Source organism: Rhineura floridana, chromosome 3 (genome assembly GCF_030035675.1).
Source record: "Rhineura floridana isolate rRhiFlo1 chromosome 3, rRhiFlo1.hap2, whole genome shotgun sequence".
Taxonomy (NCBI): domain Eukaryota; kingdom Metazoa; phylum Chordata; class Lepidosauria; order Squamata; family Rhineuridae; genus Rhineura; species Rhineura floridana.
The window spans coordinates 207,774,829-207,791,973 of NC_084482.1; the positions used below are offsets into that span (position 1 = coordinate 207,774,829).

Below are 17,145 nucleotides of genomic sequence, written 5' to 3' on the forward strand. Positions count from 1 at the left end.
TAGCAAAAACAATAGCATCAATGACTTATCTTTATTTGTGTATTTATTTTAGTTGACAAAATTTATACACCACTTGATTGTAATAAAGCCTCTAAGCAGCTTACAAGAAATTAAAAGTTGAAAACAAGTAATTAAAACATTGAAAAGATAATTAACAGGAAACTTAAAAAGAAATTAAAACGCATGTCAACTTCTACATGTCTGGATAGGCATGCCTAAAGAAAAATGTTTTATGCAAGCATTTGAAAGTAATACAGCAAGGGTGCGTGCCTGATGTCAATAGGCAGGGAGTTCCAAAGTGTAGGTGCTGCCACACTAAAAGAATGATTTCTCACAAGTGCAGAACAAGGATTATGTGGCATCTGCCACAGTGCCAATTCCCATGCTGAAATTTTCATTTCTATGATGAAAACTAATACAAATAATAAAGAGTCAACTTCAAAGGTGTTTTTGGGAGAAAGGATTTTCTTACTTTTTCTGATAAATTTTCTTGGATGGAACTACAAACTGATGCACCCAGCAGAGTCTTCTTTACACCTGGAAAGCCAAACAGATGCCTCTGGTAAGCTTGCAGTTGGGCAGGAAGGGAACAGCTCTCCACTGTTGTTTATCCTCAACATAGGGTATCTAGATGGTAGACTGCCCTTGCACGTGAAGGATCCATTGTTAGTTCTCATGGTTAATCAGCTGCTGAGAGTCATGTGCCATGAACTTATCTGAACATAAGAGCCTGGCTGGATCAGACTGAAAAGCCAGCCTAGTCCCCACCACCCTGTTTCCAATGGTGCCCAGCCAGGTGACTCCTCAGAGAAGCCCTTAGTTGGTTCATGGGAGCAAGAGCTCTATCCTCAATAATCCCCTGCAGGGAGGTAGACACTATCTGTACATTTATTTATTTATTGCATTTATATAACACCCCATAGCCAAAGCTCTCTGGGCGCTTTACAACAATTAATTAAAAACAAGTATACAAATTTAAACCATACCAAATTAAAACCCATAAAAAACGATAAGCAAGTTAAAAACACATGCTATTCAATTGCTGATCATGATTAGCCTGGTGGGATGAACTCTGCACATGAGCAGAAATTATTACTTCACATTTTCAGGACAGAGCCATGCATTGCAAATATGTCCTACTGTACTCTGACGTGCCCTGGCTGAAATGAAACAATTATTTGTTTATTGGTAGGAATACTTTGTTCATTTAATTTAGAGGGGAAAGTGTTTTGGATAAAAAGAGTTAGGTTCACTATTATTCCTCCCAGCAGGAGCCCAGGGCGGCAGGTTCCTCTCTCAGCTCTCATCGTCAAAAGCTGCTAATCAAATCTGGGTACCAACATGAGGTTCTCAAATCCTTTATCAGGATCCCCTTGCTGAGTCAGAAAATGATTTTTAGATTTCTGAACACTTCTAGACCTTTTCAAGTCTTCTAAGCAGCTGCCTGCTGTGCTCTTGGCTGGTCTATGACTGTAACAATAAACATTCCTTCATTCATTCCTTCATTCATTCATTCATTCCTTCCTTCATTCATTCATTCCTACCTGCTGTGCTCTCATTTCTACTTCACTCAGCTGTTTCACTGATTTTTCCAGATTGTTCCGTTGTATTTTTGTTTTGTTTTACTGTATTTTACTTTTTATTATAAATGCCGTATATAATTTTCATAAATAAATGCCCATTTGCCCAGGAGTAGGTGGAAGGTTTCAGTGCCGTAACTAGGCAGGTGCAACAGGTGCACACGCACAGGGCCCAGGACGAAGGGGGCCCTGAAATGGATTTGCTGAAATGAAAATTATGTATAAACAATTGTTATATTGTATTTGTTTTATTATTATATTTGCTGAAATGAAAATTATTTATGAACAATTGTTATATCGTATTTGTTTTATTATTATTTCCCACCCCCCCCAAAAAAATTAAGGGGCCCAAAATTAAAACCTTGCACAGGGCACATGAAAAGCTAGTTACGCTACTGGAAGGTTTGGTCATCGCCCAAGCTGGCAAAGCCCATTTAACATCGACACGAAGCAAGCCTTTAGTGTCACCATCCCAGTTCTCTAGAAGCCTTTGCAGATTCAGCAGTCACCTTTTGTTTTAACTTTTAAACGCCTGCTGAAAACCTTTCAGTTCTGCCAGGCTTATGCAGGCAATTAAGAAGATGCCTTTTGGAATAGTTGACCTCGGTTTTTACTGTATTTTTAATGGTTTTTACTTTTTTTAAATTTGTAAACTGCTTTGATATTTTTCCTCTTTCAACAAGCCTTTTAAGTTGAGACCTATCCCAGTCTGCATCTGTGTCAGAATTGTTTAATATGTTTCTTAATAATGTTTTTAACCCTTTTTTAAAGTTGTTTTTTAAAAAAATGTTTTTAATGCTGTTTTGTTTTAATGTATTTTAAGATCTGTTTTTATGATGTTTTAAAGTGTTTTAGTGCTTTATTTGCCGCCCTGGGCTCCTGCTGGGAGGAAGGACAGGATACAAATTAAATAAATAAATATTTTTTTCAATAAAATATTGGTATAGAAATATAGTTATAAATAAATAAACAAGGTAGATTATTTATTTATTATTAGATTTATATCCCACCCTTCCTCCCAGTAGGATCCCATGGTGGCATTAGACTCTATTAGTAGTAGTTCTCTGGGTGATTTGCACTATACCAGGACTCCCAACTGTTTAACAATTGCCAAAAAAAACCAAACAGACCCAAACCCCATTTTAAACCTTTTAAAATTAGACTGTTGAAAAGCTAACTGTTGGCGCTTCCCAAAGCTTGGAAAGTTCATTCTTTAAAAGGAACTACTTCTAGTTCAAGTTTAACATGTCCAAAAAGAAACTGATTCCAGTGCACATTTGTCCCTTTACAAAACCAATTAGATCAGTTTGCATCAGTTCACAGTTCAATTCAAGTTCATCCCAATGATCCTTGGCAATTCCCCCCCCCCCCAGCATTCAGAATGTTACAAGGTGCTGGGGCAAAGTATAAAATGTATCTAGGACTAAGGAAACATCAAAACACCCACCCACCATGGAATTTGAATTGTTTAATTTATTTCCCCCAACAATTATGATCTTTAAGCTCAAAGGCCCCAGTAGTTTCAAGGGTAAAAAAAAACATGTAAGAGAATGAATTTTAAAGTGAACTAGAAATCTTTCAAAGTTCAATCCCCAAAATGAACTTAATTCATGTTCAGTTCACCTAGCAATTTCAGGAGTAGTTCAGAGAGTTAATGAGCTAATTCAGTGATGCTTCCAGATGACCTGTTTATTGAGCATTCATCCTGATTTGTTAGCAGGGAAATTAAGACGCTTGGGAACATTCATTCAGATTTGTTTGTGGGGAGGTCAGATGATGCCGTGTCCAAGCAAGTGTTATGCCACACTTTCTAGCACATTTCCCTATCACTTTCTTCTGTCTGAATCCAGAAACATTCAGAATGGAATTTCTAGAAGGACCACTGTGCTATATGCAGTGGTGTAGTTGTCCAGGGTCTCAGGGGGTCTTTGACCCCTTACTTTTTTGGGAACAGGGTTCCAGCAGGGCCCCTATGTCTCCAGCATCCTATGAGCCAATCAACATGAAAGGAGAGTGTTAGCCACTGAGAAGAGTCTTCTAACATGCTTCCATTTCCTTTCCTGCTGACTGGAGACAATCAAAGTGAAAGGAGGTGAGTCAGCCACTGAGAAGTCTCTTTTCAGTAGCTAACACTCTCTTTCATGCTGATTGTCTCCTAGGGACGTCTGTTGTTGTGAGAGAAGGCATTAACAAAGATCTTATTCTCAACACAGCAGCAAAAAAAGAAGGAGGGACATGGCTGTGACTATCATGAAGGGACCCTGCACTTCTGAATTTGCCGCTACACTACTGGTTATAGGGCACTTCCAGTTCATCCCAGTGCAGAATGCAGTGGGATTTTCTGCTTCTTGAGGAAAACAAGCAAAACTGGACAGCGGCAGCACCGAGTCCCCTCTGCCAGATTTGCCCTAGCTAACCCCATGGGAACATCAACTCATTTGAAATGTGGTGTTGGAGGAGAGCTTTGCAGATACTATGGACCATGAAATAGACAAATAATTGGGTGTTAGATCAAACTAAACCAGAACTATCACTAGAAGCTAAAATGATGAAACTGAGATTATCATACTTTGGACACATAAGGAGAAGACAGGATTCACTAGAAAAGATGATAATGCTGGGAAAAACAGAAGGGAGTAGAAAATGAGGAAGGCCAAACAAGAGATGGATTGATTCCATAAAGGAAGCCACAGAGCTGAACTTACAAGATCTGAACAGGGTGGCTCATGACAGATGCTATTGGAGGTCGCTGATTCATAGGGTCACCATAAGTCATGATCGACTTGAAGGCATATAACAACAACCCCATGGGGAAAAGTGGAAAAGTTGGGCAGTGGTATAGTCATCCGGGGTTCGAGAGGTTGTAAACCCCTTTTTGGGGGAGCAGGTTCCCAACCAGGTTCCAATATGCAAGCCAATCACCATGAAAGGGGAGTGTGTTAGCCACTGAGAAGAGTCCTGTCCCATTGGAGCCAATATGAGTGAAAGGTGAGCCAGCCACAGAGAATACTCTTTTCAGTAGCTAATTCGCAGCTTCCCCTTTCATGCTAGGGACGTCAGCTGTAGCGGGATGTGGACTCGCAAGACCACGGGGAGAGCAAGCGGAAAAGGGGGCATGGCTGTGAGGAGGCGCGGCGTGACTATCACGAAGGGACCCTTCACTTCTGAATTTGCCACTGCACTCCTGGTCGTGGATGCTATTACAGCCTTGGATTCCCGGACAGAGAAATGTTTTACTGCTTGGTCTTCAAAGGAGTTAAATGCACTGAGAGAGATCGATTCCTAGAGAGGAAGGAAAGGAGGAGGGGGTCCTCCAGATCGAAGGCCCCTCCCCATCCCGCCTGATCAATGTTCCTCGGAGAGGAGCTGGAGGTTGATGCAGGAGGGAGTGGAGAGGTGACTATTGCAAGGCTGGAGCTGGTTTCTGCTCCCGTGCAGAGCAGCCTGAACAAGGACCTGAAATTGCACACGCAGCCGCCCCCTGTCGGAGAAACTGGCCTTTGCCCTTCCTCTCCAAGGGGATCTGGTGAGTGCCCCCTTTGTCTGTGCATTTGGATGAAGGAGACCCACACAGAGCTGTTGGGGAGACGCCGTCATGGAGGACAGGGCAATCGATGGCTATTAGCCACAATGACAATGTTCTCCCTCCGCTGTCGGAGGCGTATATGCCTCTGAATACCGGGTGCTGGGAATTGCAGGAGGGGAGAGCGTTGCCATCGCACTCGGGTCCTGCTTGCGGGCTTTCCGTTGAGGCGTATGGTTGGCCGCCATGAGAACAGGCTGCTGGAACAGATGAGCCGCTGGCCTGATCCGTCAGCAAGGCTCGTCTCATGCTCTATTGTGCCATCAGCAAGGCCGGACTAGATGGGCCTTTGTCCTGATCTGGCAGGGCTCTTACGTTCCTTAGCCTAGTTCTCAAGCTACTAGCAGTGATGGTTGAGGACCACCTCCGCTCTCGGAGGCAGTATTCTGGGAATCGCAGGTGGGGAGAGTGCTGTTGCGCTCGGGTCGTACTTGTGGGCTTCCCATGGGGATATGTGGCTGGCCACTGAAAGGACAGGATGTTGGAACAGATGGGCCACTGACATCAATCAGCAAGGCTCATCATATGCTCTTTATTATTACATCAGCAAGGCTCATCCTATTATTACTAACAGTAGTAGGTAGCTGGCTGCCCATCAGCTGCAAGGCTAAGTTCAAGGATCAAGCTTTGGTGTACAAAGACCAGGATACCTGAAAGACCGTCTTATCCCTTATATACCCAGTCGATCACTGCACTCTGCAGGGAAGGGCCTCCTGCAGATACCATCTTGTCAGGAGGTCTGTTCCGCACATCATAGGAAGCAGACCTTGAGTGTAGTGGCACCTACCCTGCGGAATTCCCTCCCCTTGAATATTAGACAGGGGGCATCTCTGTTATCTTTTCGGCGCCTGTTGAAGACCTTCCTTTTTCAACAAGCCTTTTAAGTTGAGACATTATCCCAGTCTGTGTCTGTGTTGGAATTGTTTTTCAAGATGTTTTTAAAGCTTTTTTAAACAATGTTTTTAAAAATGTTTTGTTTTAAAATATTTTAAAGTCTGTTTTTATGATGTTTTCAGGTGCTTTTAGTGCTTTTGTTTGCTGACCTGGGCTCCTGCTGGGAGGAAGAGCAGGATATAAATCTAATTAATTAATTAATTAATTCATAAGTAAGTAAGTAGTAATGGCAGTAGTATTTATTCCTGTTTTATTATTATGTTACTGGGACCTGGGAGATCAGAACTCAAACCAATTCAGCCATGGAGCTCTCTGGGTGATCTTGGGCCAGTCACAGTGTAGCCTTCCTCACAGGGAGAGGGAGGAGAACCACGTACTCCACTTTGAGCTCCTTGGAGGAAAAGTGGAATATAAATGTAATAATAAATAAATAAAGGTGAGGTTTAAATGTAGCGTTAAGTAAACAAAACAAGGGCCTACAAGTGGGTTACAGCAATTGGGATTCAGGATTAAAAACAGCTTCAAACAAATTGCAGTCACAGTTTAATTTCAATTACAGTTACCTGATATGCTGCATGGGTGAGGCAGGAATGGATGGGAAGGCCCTGAGTTTTCTTTAGAAAAGAAAGGAAGTGTTACTAATAAAGAGTGATTCACAGAACGATCTTGGTCATTTTGCAGGGCTTGGGATTCCCCCACCCCAGACATGTGGCCAGTCTTTGCCTTAAGACAGAATCTGACCGAAGAGGAAAACCATCCGTCGGTCATCTTGGAGGCTGTCTTGGATCAAGAACTGAAGACAGAAGAGGCAGACTCAGCTGGCCTTGAAGTAGGAAGCAGCCCTGATGCCATCAGATGTAGAAGTAGTGGGGAATTCTGGGACAGAACCGTGCAGGAGATCATCATCAAGGAGGAGAGTCTCACAACAGATGTGCCATCGGAGGACTTTAGGCAGATCAACTATTGGGAAACCGAGGGGCCCCGAGAGGTCTGCAGCCGACTCTACCATCTCTGCTGTCAGTGGCTGAAGCTAGAGCAACACACAAAAAGTCAAATGCTAGATCTGGTGATCCTGGAGCAGTTCTTGGCTGTCCTTCCACTGGAGATGGCACGCTGGGTGAGGGAATGTGGAGTGGAGACCACTTCCCAGGCAGTGGCCCTGGCCGAAGGTTTCCTCCTGAGTCAGGCAGAGGAGAAGAAGCAGGAGGAGCAGCAGGTGAGAGCTGTTCCAGCCCATCTGTGAGGGTCTCAGTTCAGCCTTTGTAGGCTCCCGGCTGCCAGCTTTGGGCTTTGTTGGCTCTGAAACACCTGCACCAGGAGCCTTCTCCAATTTACCAGATAGTGGCATGACAGCCACAGATTCGGGCTGATTCTCCTCCTCCAACACTGGCTTTGAGGTCACAACAAGAGCATTTAGTTCTTGTCGATTCAAAGAGCAGAGAATACTTCCGAGGAGATGGACAAAATCCCTCACCGCTTGCCTACTTTTTTATGGAGTGGCCTTACGTTGTGCCATTCCTTTTCTAATCCCTCTCTCTCAACCTTTCTGTCTCTTCAATCCTCCCCGTTTTTTCTGTTGCAGGGCCCGTTTGCGGCAGAGGCCTCTGATTTTCCCGCACCAGAGAAGACCCCATCGGATTCCCAGAAGAGGCTGTTGTCCAAATGGATCAAGCAGGAGGATGGAGGTGCCACTTTGCAGGGCAAAAATTAAAGGAGCATGTTTCTGTTTCTACTGTTGGAGGCAGCACTTGAATGCTGGTTGCCGGGAATCACAAGGTGTTGCTGTTTCACTTGGCTCCTGCTTGCGGGCTTCCTATGGGCATCTGGTTGGCCACTGCGAGAACAGGATCCTGGACTAGATGGGCCACTGGCCTGATCGTGCTGGGCTCCTATTAAGTTCAAGTATGCCTCTTATGTGTGGGCAGATTTGATGTCCCCCTGAGTGTGTGTGTAAGACGGAGAGAGAGAGAGAGACTGATTTCTAGCAAAAGTTTTCTTTCAACAGTTTAGGAATTTATATACCCAAATTTTTGAAAAAGCGAAAATGAGAAGATTTGCTCCCAACTCCCTTAAAAAATACCCTGAAACACCAAATGCAAAAATTGGGCTCCTGCTGAGAGGAAGGGTGGGATATAAATCAAATAATAAATAAATAAAAATGCAGAATGTGTTAAAGCATTTTTCCCCCACGGACCACTTGAAAAGTGCCAAAGGTCTTGACTGAACACTTATTTTTCTGCCTGTTTCTGCCTTACACGATCTGAGCAGGGCGGTTCATGACAGATGCTCTTGGAGGTCCCTGATTCATAGGGTCGCCATAAGTTGTAATCGACTTGAAGGCACATAACAACAACAACAATGGGCTATACTAGATGCTGCATGATTCTTAAATGTATTTTTTATTTCTTATGTTGTATTTTATGATATTACAATTTTGAAATTTATGGAGGGCAGATTTTAATACAGTAAAATTATTATTACATTATTATTACATTTTTATTATTATTATTACATAATACAATATAAGAAATAAAAGAAGCAATAAAATACAATAAAAATATGAATATTTAATGCAGACATGCTGTGGACCACCTGAAGGAAAATCGCAGACCACTGGCAGTCCATGAACCACCGTTTGGGAATCCCTGTGTTAAAGGATAAAAATATAAATCAATGGAAGGTCTGATTCTTTAGGTTGGCATCTTGATCATCAGTCAGTCCCAAAGTCCATGGGTTGCCCCTTCTGCCCCCTTCATGGTTGAGGGAACAGCCTGGATCCTGGACAGCAAAATCTTCCTTACATCTTTGTGCCCCTCACAGGAGACGTGCCAACCATAGCGGCGGTATGTTCTAACTCATCCCTTCCTTCTGGTACAACAGCTTCTGAGCAACTGGATCAGGTAAGGGGAGGGATTTCCAGAGAGGTGGGTTCCTCTGCTGCACATCTCCTTGTGCGTGAAAGAAATGGTCGCTTTCCTTTTGCTGCTGTCAAAGCTCCCCACAAGGAATGCTGTGGATGACTCTCCTGAACACCCAAATCCTCCATTAAACCCTCTGATGACTAGGTTGAAGGGTACATTCTGGTGCTCCTTAGCAGAGGCAGAACCATTGCATGAACTGAAAGAGGGTTTCTTTTTCTTTCAGGTGTCCTTTGAGGAGGTGGCTGTGGATTTCACTGAGGAGGAGTGGACCTTGCTGAACCCAAGACAAAGGGCCCTGCATAGTGAAGTTATGGCCGAGAACTGTAGGATCGTGGCCTCTCTGGGTAAAGCTGCCTTTTAAAAGTTCATAAAATCAGTTTATAAGTGCAAAAAACTAATAATTTCCCCCACTATAATCCCTAAAACCATCTGGGGGGAAACGCCTCTGCAGTGCAAAAATATATTCAACACTTGAGCTTCAGAAGGTGCCATTGGTGCTTCTAGCCAATTGCATGATCAGCAGTGGCACTCACAGGTCTCATGCACAACATCTCCAGGCTCCCTGACCAAGATCCTTGAGCTGGAGACGGTAGGGATTGAACCTGGGGCCTTTGGTGTGCAAAGCACATGACCAGCTATAGAGCCAGTGATGTAGTTTCGCAGTTGCAGACTCTGGAATTAGTGGCCACATAGAACAGCCCTCCCCCGCCCAGTTTGAATCTAATGTTCAGGTCCAGTCCAGGTTTTTGTACATCCTTGTGCAACAGAACAACATTGGGTCCCCTTTGGCACTGCCCTTTCAGCACCATCCTGCCTCCTGTAATCACAGCTCTTCCCTCTTTTCCTCCCCCCCCCTTATAATGTTGATGAAGTATTGCAGGAGTGGGGACCTCTGGCCCGTGGACCAAAGTTGGCCTGCCCAGCCTTCCCATGTGGCCTGTGGGGCCGTTTTCCCCAAACCGCTCACCTGTCCCACACCTGGCGTCATATCTGACTTCAGATGTGGGGGCCAGTATAGACACGACTGGTTTCCCTACAGAAAGCAGGATTGAACACACACACAGTTGATACACAGGGAGTTCAGTCCTGCTTGGTTCGGGTGCACGAGAGCATTCTCCTTAGGGAACTTTCTCGTGTCCCTCAGTTCTCCATAAAGCATCTGGCGTGCATGGAGTTCAATCCTGCCTGGTGTCTCTCTCCCCGCACTCCTGCAGGCCAAAGTTGACGGGTAGGTGGGACCGTTATTTTATGACATCAGATAATTGACAGAGGGGTGGTCCCGCCCACCTGCCAAAGTCAGCCAGTTGGGCAGTGGGGGGGGGATTACGATCTGGCCTAGCAACCTGAAAAGGTTTCCCACCCCTTATGTATCGAATGGATCTTTCATTATACCAGTTGCATTCATTTTCTGATAATTGTGTGAGAGTATGAGTCTAAGAGAGAGAGAAACCTTTTAAAGAAAGGGTTTTAAGATCTATTCTCCCTTAAAACTGAAACAGATCTCTTCCCCCACCCCATTTTGTTTCCCTCAAGCCTTGCAGCCAGGGTAGGGCAATTGGGTGCACCGCCCCTCCCCGCCCCCAGTCCTAGAGCTCCTAGAATTTTTTATGAAATTTCTTTTTACATTGTGACAACCTCCATTTGAAGAATGACAGCTGGTTTTAAGGAGCAATTTAAGAATAGGACCCTCTGAAAAAGTCAGTGAAGAAGGCAGGGTGAATGCACAATCAAAGCCTCAGCTGGAAGAGCCTCTAAAAGTTTGCTCACTCAAGGCTTTCCTTCAGTGAGGGTAGATTTTTTATTACCACAATCACCCTATAATTACTTAAGTGATCCAGGAAAAGAAAACAGCCTGTATAGAGTGGTCCTTGAAGAGTTAAATAATAGCACTTTGTATTATGGGCTAGAGTTAGACTCCACCCCTTGGACTTTCTTCTGCTCTACTTTCTGTTTCATTTTAGTTGTGTTCTCTACCCAGCCAGCAATAAACAAGCATGTTTGTTTGTCTACAGTGAGATGTAAGAGTTGGTTTATTCTGCAGTTATTTTGATGAGTAGGATTAGGTGCTTATTGCTAAAGGGTGAAATAAAGAGATAACTTAAAGTTATCTGAAAAAATATCTATCCTAAGTTACTCTTTTATTCTTTTAAAGAACTTACTATACTCACAATCATAGCAGCTATTTCTTCTTTTTCTTGAGTACTTGATGGCAAAGGATGAAAACAATCCTAGAGGAACGGAAACACTGCTGCCTGCACGACAGTTAGCAGCTGGCTGGCCACCTAGGCTGTATCTCAGGCCTAGTTTCTGATTTTCCCAATGTGTGCAGCTCAGCATGAGGCCTTTTCAAGGTTTCTGGGCTGAAAAAACAAACCCAGCAACCAATATAAAAAATCCAATTGCTTTTCACAATTAATTTCCATTTGCTTAGTTAGTCCATTATATAGCAACCAGTTAAAAAGTTTTCCCTTGATTGCCCAACAGAAAGGAAAATCTAAAGGTTATGAATAAGACTAGAAGGTAGGACCCTCAAGAAGACGTTAATGCACCCTAAAGTATTTTCTCTCTGCCGTTACCTAAACCTGTAGTATGGACAACTTTGTTTTTTGGGTAGAATCTAAAACTAAGATACTTGATCCAGCATCAAAGCCAAGCTCAGGAGCTCACTGTCATTACCAACATAATTCAGTTCATGAAGAATCAGACCACAAATGAAAGAGAACTGTAGCAAGAGCCAAAGACAAGCTTTTGAGTCTGCTGTTCCGGGGGATCTCTCAAAAAAGGGTGAGACAGTTCAGCAGATTAAACTTCATTCATGTAGGTTAACACACTCTCTGGATGGAGGAGGAGTGAGGGGGGAAAGTCACTGCCTTTCCCTTCCCCTGGCCTGGCCTTCACATCCTCTCCACCAGTGGGGGCTGGGAGGTGGGATGTCTGGTGCTATGGGGCCCCAATGCCCCACCTACCAAGGAAGGCTGGCTACAGGGCTGTGTTCCTTTCTCTACTCAAGTGGCACAATCCAAGCCAGCTCTTTCTTCCTCTCCTACCCTTTGCTCCACTTCCTTTCCATTCCCGCCTCTGTCTCTGCCTCATCTGGGACTGTTTCTGGCCCCACTTGCCAGGGCTGCCCACCTGCCAGCCCATTGGGACTGCGTTAAGCCTCCTGCTCTGGCCTGCCGAGACCACAGCCCAGGCATGGAGAGCGGAATCAGGATCCCCATTGTTGGAAGGCAGCGTGGGGTGCTAGAAGTGACACAGGCCCTAGTCTTGGGGGGCCTCCTGCTCATTCTGTCCCAAAGTCTAACTTTGACACAGCCACTGCCCTGCGCTGTGGGCCTGCTCCGCCTTTATTTTCTCCCAGTTGCATCCTGCTCTACCTCCGAGGAGAGCAGAGAGGCAGACCTGGGGCTCTTCCATGCAGCTGTGCAACACCCTGTGAGGTGTGATCTGAGAGATAATTGCGTCAGGATCACCTAATGAGTTTCATAGCTGGGAGGACAGATTTAGGACAGGCAAAAGGAAGTCTTCCTTCAGGCAGCGCATAGCTGAACGGTGGAATTTGCTCCCACAAGAGGCAGGGATGGCCACCAATTTGGATGGCTTTAAAAGGGCTTCACACAAATTCAAGGGAGATGAGGCTATCAGCGGTGATTAACCCTAATGGATATCTTCCACTGTTTAAGGGAGCATGCTTCTAAATACCAATTACTGGAAACTGCAGGAGGGGAGAGTGCTGTTGTGCTCAGATCCTCCTTGTGGGCCTCCCATTGGCCACTGTGCAAACAGGATGCTGGACTAGATGGGGCACTGGCCTGATCCAGCAGGCTCTTCTTACGTTCTTCTGGAGGTCTCCACAGTGCCAATCTAGCACGTTATACAACCCCAGTCCTCTCTTAATTTAATTCCACAGTCTGCTTTATCCATGGAAATTTCTCTCTCCTCTGCTCTGCTCTCTTTCACCCAGAACAGCAGTCCATTATTTTAGTTCTTTGATTTCAGCCAATGCGTCTCTCCATTACTTTTCTTACAAGTTTCTTTCTTCCCAGGTGGTGGTGGGTAGGAGAGAGAGATTGAATGAAAATCATGCTGGGTGTTGTGAGAAAGAGCCAGATGTAAGAAATAAAGGAGGGGAAGCAAAAAGTGAAAGGAACCAGAGAAGGAGGACAGAATCCTCTGCTTCTCAGGGTGGTGATGTGTTTGAAACCCCAAACCTAGAAAAAAGGAACAAAGGACAGGAAAGGAGTTGGTGTCTTGTGGGTGGGAAAAGAACCCATGGAAAATTAAGCCTTAGTGTTCATAAAAGAACTCGCACAGAGGAGAAGCTGAAATCCCAAATCTAGAAAAAAAGTGGCAAAAGACGGGAAAGGAGTTGGTGCCTCGTGGGTGGGAAAAGGTTCCACGGAAAATCAAGCAGTGTTGATTAGAGAAACCCATTCAGGAAAGAAACTGTATAAATGCCTTGAGTGTAGAAAGACCTTTTGTGTGAAAACAACACTTAGTTCTCATCTAACAATCCATACAGGGGAGAAACCATATAAATGCTTGGAGTGCGGAAAGACCTTTAATTACAACAGAAACCTTACTTCCCATCATCGAATCCACACGGGGGAAAAGCCATACAAATGCTTAGAGTGTGGAAAGAGCTTTAGTGACAAGAGAACTCTAATAGATCATCAAGGAAATCACACAGGAAAGAAACCATATACATGCCTGGCATGTGGGAAAAGCTTTACATGGAAGGGAAGCTTCACTATACATCAAAGAAACCACACAGGGGAGAAACCATATACGTGCTTGGAGTGCGGAAAAAGGTTTATGTGGAAGAAAAGCCTCACTATACATCAAAGAATCCACACAGGGGAAAATCCATATAAATGCCTGGAGTGTGGAAAAAGCTTTACACAGAAGGGGCACTTTACGGCACATCAAAGATCTCACACAGGGGAAAAGCCATATAAATGCCTGGAGTGTGGGAAAAGTTTTACACAGACATCACATCTAACTACACATCAGAGATCTCACACAGGGCTAAAGCCGTATACTTGTCTGGAGTGTGGGAAAAGCTTCACTGCAAAGGCAACCCTCCATTCCCATCGAAGGTCTCACACAGGAGAGAAGCCGTATAAATGCCTGGAATGTGAGAAAACCTTCAGTATAATTTCAAACCTTAGAAGACATGAAAGAATGCACAGTGGGGAGGAGCCATACAAATGTTTTGAGTGTGGAAAGAGTTTCAGCGATAAGACAAGTCTTACCGATCACCAAGAACGTCACACAGGGGAGAAACCATATCCATGCCCGGAGTGTGGAAAAAGCTTCGCACAGAAGAAAAGCCTCGCTATACATCAAATGAGTCACACTGGGGAAAAGCCCTATAAATGCCTGCAATGTGGAAAGAGCTATAATTACAGGAAAAACCTCACATATCATCAACAATGTCACATAGTAGAGTAATTGTATAAGCACATAGAGTGCAGAAAAAACTTCACATGAAAGACAACCCTAACTGCACATTAAAGAATATACACCGTGCGAAGACCGTAGAAGACTAGGAGTGCAGAATGACTTTTATGCACAATTTAATCCTCAGATAAATTTTCGAGTGCCTGATGGTGAATGTACTGAATCTTAATCCAGGCAAGCTTGGGGACGCTATTGGTGGGAGTTCTGTTGATCAAGAAGGGTGAGGGAGGAAGTGTCGACCCTCTTTTTTTATTCCAGGCTCAATCCAAAGTGTGGATCTTGACCTTTTAAAGCCCTGAACAGCCCGGGGCCAGAGTATCGTCTCCATGGCCATAAACAAGATGACACTGCAGGTGTGAGCATGAAATATATGCGCTGATGTTTCTTGGAATAACATCTTTGTCTGTGATTGATTTGTTCCAGGGCAGAAGGGGCAGTATTTTACCACGAGGAAATATTTCATTCTTCCCGAGAGCACAGCCAGTTCTACTGAGATTGCTGTGCAGATGCCCTGAAATGTTGCTGTGCGACATAACGAGTGAGACAACACCCACCATTTCCCCCACCCCTCTTTTTTGATAGCGATCAGGCGGTTGGCTTCCCCAACACTGTCGCCCTGGGCTGCTGCTGGGAGGAAAGGCGGGATATAAATCAAATAATAAATAAATAAATAAAAACACTTTGCTTGTCAGATTCCTGTCCAAACTTGCCCAGTCCCTGAAATCTTTGGCTTAAGCTCCTACTCACCATCCCAAATGGAAACTCAAGCAGAACATAAGACCAAAAACACGAGCCTTTTAAATCCCTTGAATTGTCACTCAGGAATATCTCCCCACTTCAGTTTATGCGAGAGCCACTGTGGTGTAGTGGTTAAGGTGTTGGACTACGACCTGGGAGACCAGGGTTCGAATCCCCACATAGCCATGACGCTCGCTGGGTGACCTTGGGCCAGTCACTGCCTCTCAACCACCTCTGAATACTGCTTACCATGAAAACCCTATTCATAGGGTCGCCATAAGTTGGGATCGACTTGAAGGCATTTCCATTCCATCAGTTTATGCATCTCATCCCCCCGTCAATCAGCTCTCTGTGTCATGTTCCAGCAGAGAGGAGGTGCCGGGTGCATTTCCACTTGCAACACCTAGAAAAGGCTGCGCTTTCTTGACTTGAGGAAATTTGGAAATTGCTGTTGAATGATTAAATGCTAACTGGTTGTTGCCTCATTACCTAAGCATCCCTAAAATATGTGAATAATAATTAGCAATGAATCCCGAGGATATCAGCAAATGAAACATTCCTCTTCCCCTGCGATCCTTGTCATTATTTAATCCTTCTGTAACTTTATACATGTTTTTTTTTAATTCTGATGTTGTTTTCATGGAAGAGCTGGGGCAGGGGTTATAAGTTGTGTTTGAGCTGTCTTTTCATATTAGTCTTTCTGTTATATTTCTAAGCCACCCTGGAATACAGGTGGAGTGTAATTGTCCAAATAAATAAATAAATCTTCCTTCCCTAACTGACTCCTTTTTTTCCCCTAAGGAGCCTAATTGGAACCTATGGAGCCACCTTATCCTGAGTCAGACCCTTGGTCCATTTAGCTCCATTTTGTCTGCACTGACTGGCAGTGTCTCTCCAGGGTTTCACACAGGGGTCTCTCCCAGCTCTCCCTGGGGACGCCATTGGGGATTGAAGCTGGGACCTTCCACGTGCAAAGAAGATGCTGTGCTACGGCCCTGCTTTGAGATGCTTGAAGGAAATTCGGGGGGTCTAAAGTAGCAAGGCTTTGGGGTTTTTTGCGGGATAGGGATTTGTGCCTTAGATGTACTTTGTATGATTTTTTCCAGTAACATTTGTAAGCAACCCTGAGAATAAGGGTGGGGTACAAATGTCCTAAAATAAATAAGCCGTTCCCTCCTGACTCTCCTAACTGATTTCCCGCAAAAAGGATCCTAAGTGGAATTTAGGAAGCAGCCTTATACTGAGTCAGACCACTGGTCCACCCAGCTCAGATTTGCCTCTTCATTTATTTATTTGGGGTCATTTATTTATTTCCCGATGATCAACCCAGAGGAACCCAGGGCGACAAATATATCAGCCTTAAAACAATACAATGAGTGAAGGTCCTCAAATGCAAAGATGTGTCACTGAACACTAAAGTCAGGATCGTTCAAACCATGGTATTTCCGATCTCTATGTATGGATGTGAAAGTTGGACAGTGGAAAAAGCGGATAAGAGAAAAATCAACTCATTTGAAATGTGGTGTTGGAGGAGAGCTTGCGCATACCATGGACTGCAAAAACAGCAACAAATAATTTGGTGTTAGAACAAATTAAACCAGAACTGTCACTAGAAGCTAAAATGATGAAACTGAGGTTGTCAAACTTTGGACATATAATCAGAAGACATGATTCACTAGAAAAGACAATAATGCTGGGGAAAACAGAAGGGAGTAGAAAAAGAGGAAGGCCAAACAAGAGATGGATTGATTCCATAAAGGAAGCCACAGATCTGACTTACAAGATCTGAACAGGATGGTTTATAACAGATGCTAACAGATTTATAATCAGGAGGTCACTGATTCATAGGGTCGCCATAAGTCGTAATCGACTTGAAGGCACATAACAAAAATTCTACTTGGTGCAGACCTGTTAAAATTAGTGGACCTAAGTCAGGCGGGCCCTTTCATTTCAATGGGTCTGTGTC

General features: G+C 44.2%; 1 protein-coding gene across 2 annotated transcripts; it reads left to right on the top strand.

Annotated features, from left to right (window-relative positions):
• The first annotated feature begins 4,947 nt into the window (after positions 1-4,947).
• LOC133381381 (zinc finger protein ZFP2-like) lies at positions 4,948-15,948 on the top strand. Of its 2 annotated transcripts, XM_061620445.1 has the most exons (7): positions 4,948-5,106; positions 6,180-6,269; positions 6,739-7,273; positions 7,640-7,742; positions 8,878-8,957; positions 9,202-9,322; positions 13,501-15,948. In XM_061620445.1, the coding sequence occupies exons 3-7, from the start codon at positions 6,764-6,766 to the stop codon at positions 14,430-14,432; spliced, it is 1,746 nt and encodes a 581-aa protein (XP_061476429.1). In that variant the 5' UTR covers positions 4,948-5,106; positions 6,180-6,269; positions 6,739-6,763; the 3' UTR covers positions 14,433-15,948. The 2 variants fall into 2 exon arrangements, with proteins under 2 accessions (XP_061476429.1, XP_061476428.1); XM_061620444.1 differs by lacking the exon at positions 6,180-6,269.
• The last annotated feature ends 1,197 nt before the right edge of the window (positions 15,949-17,145 follow it).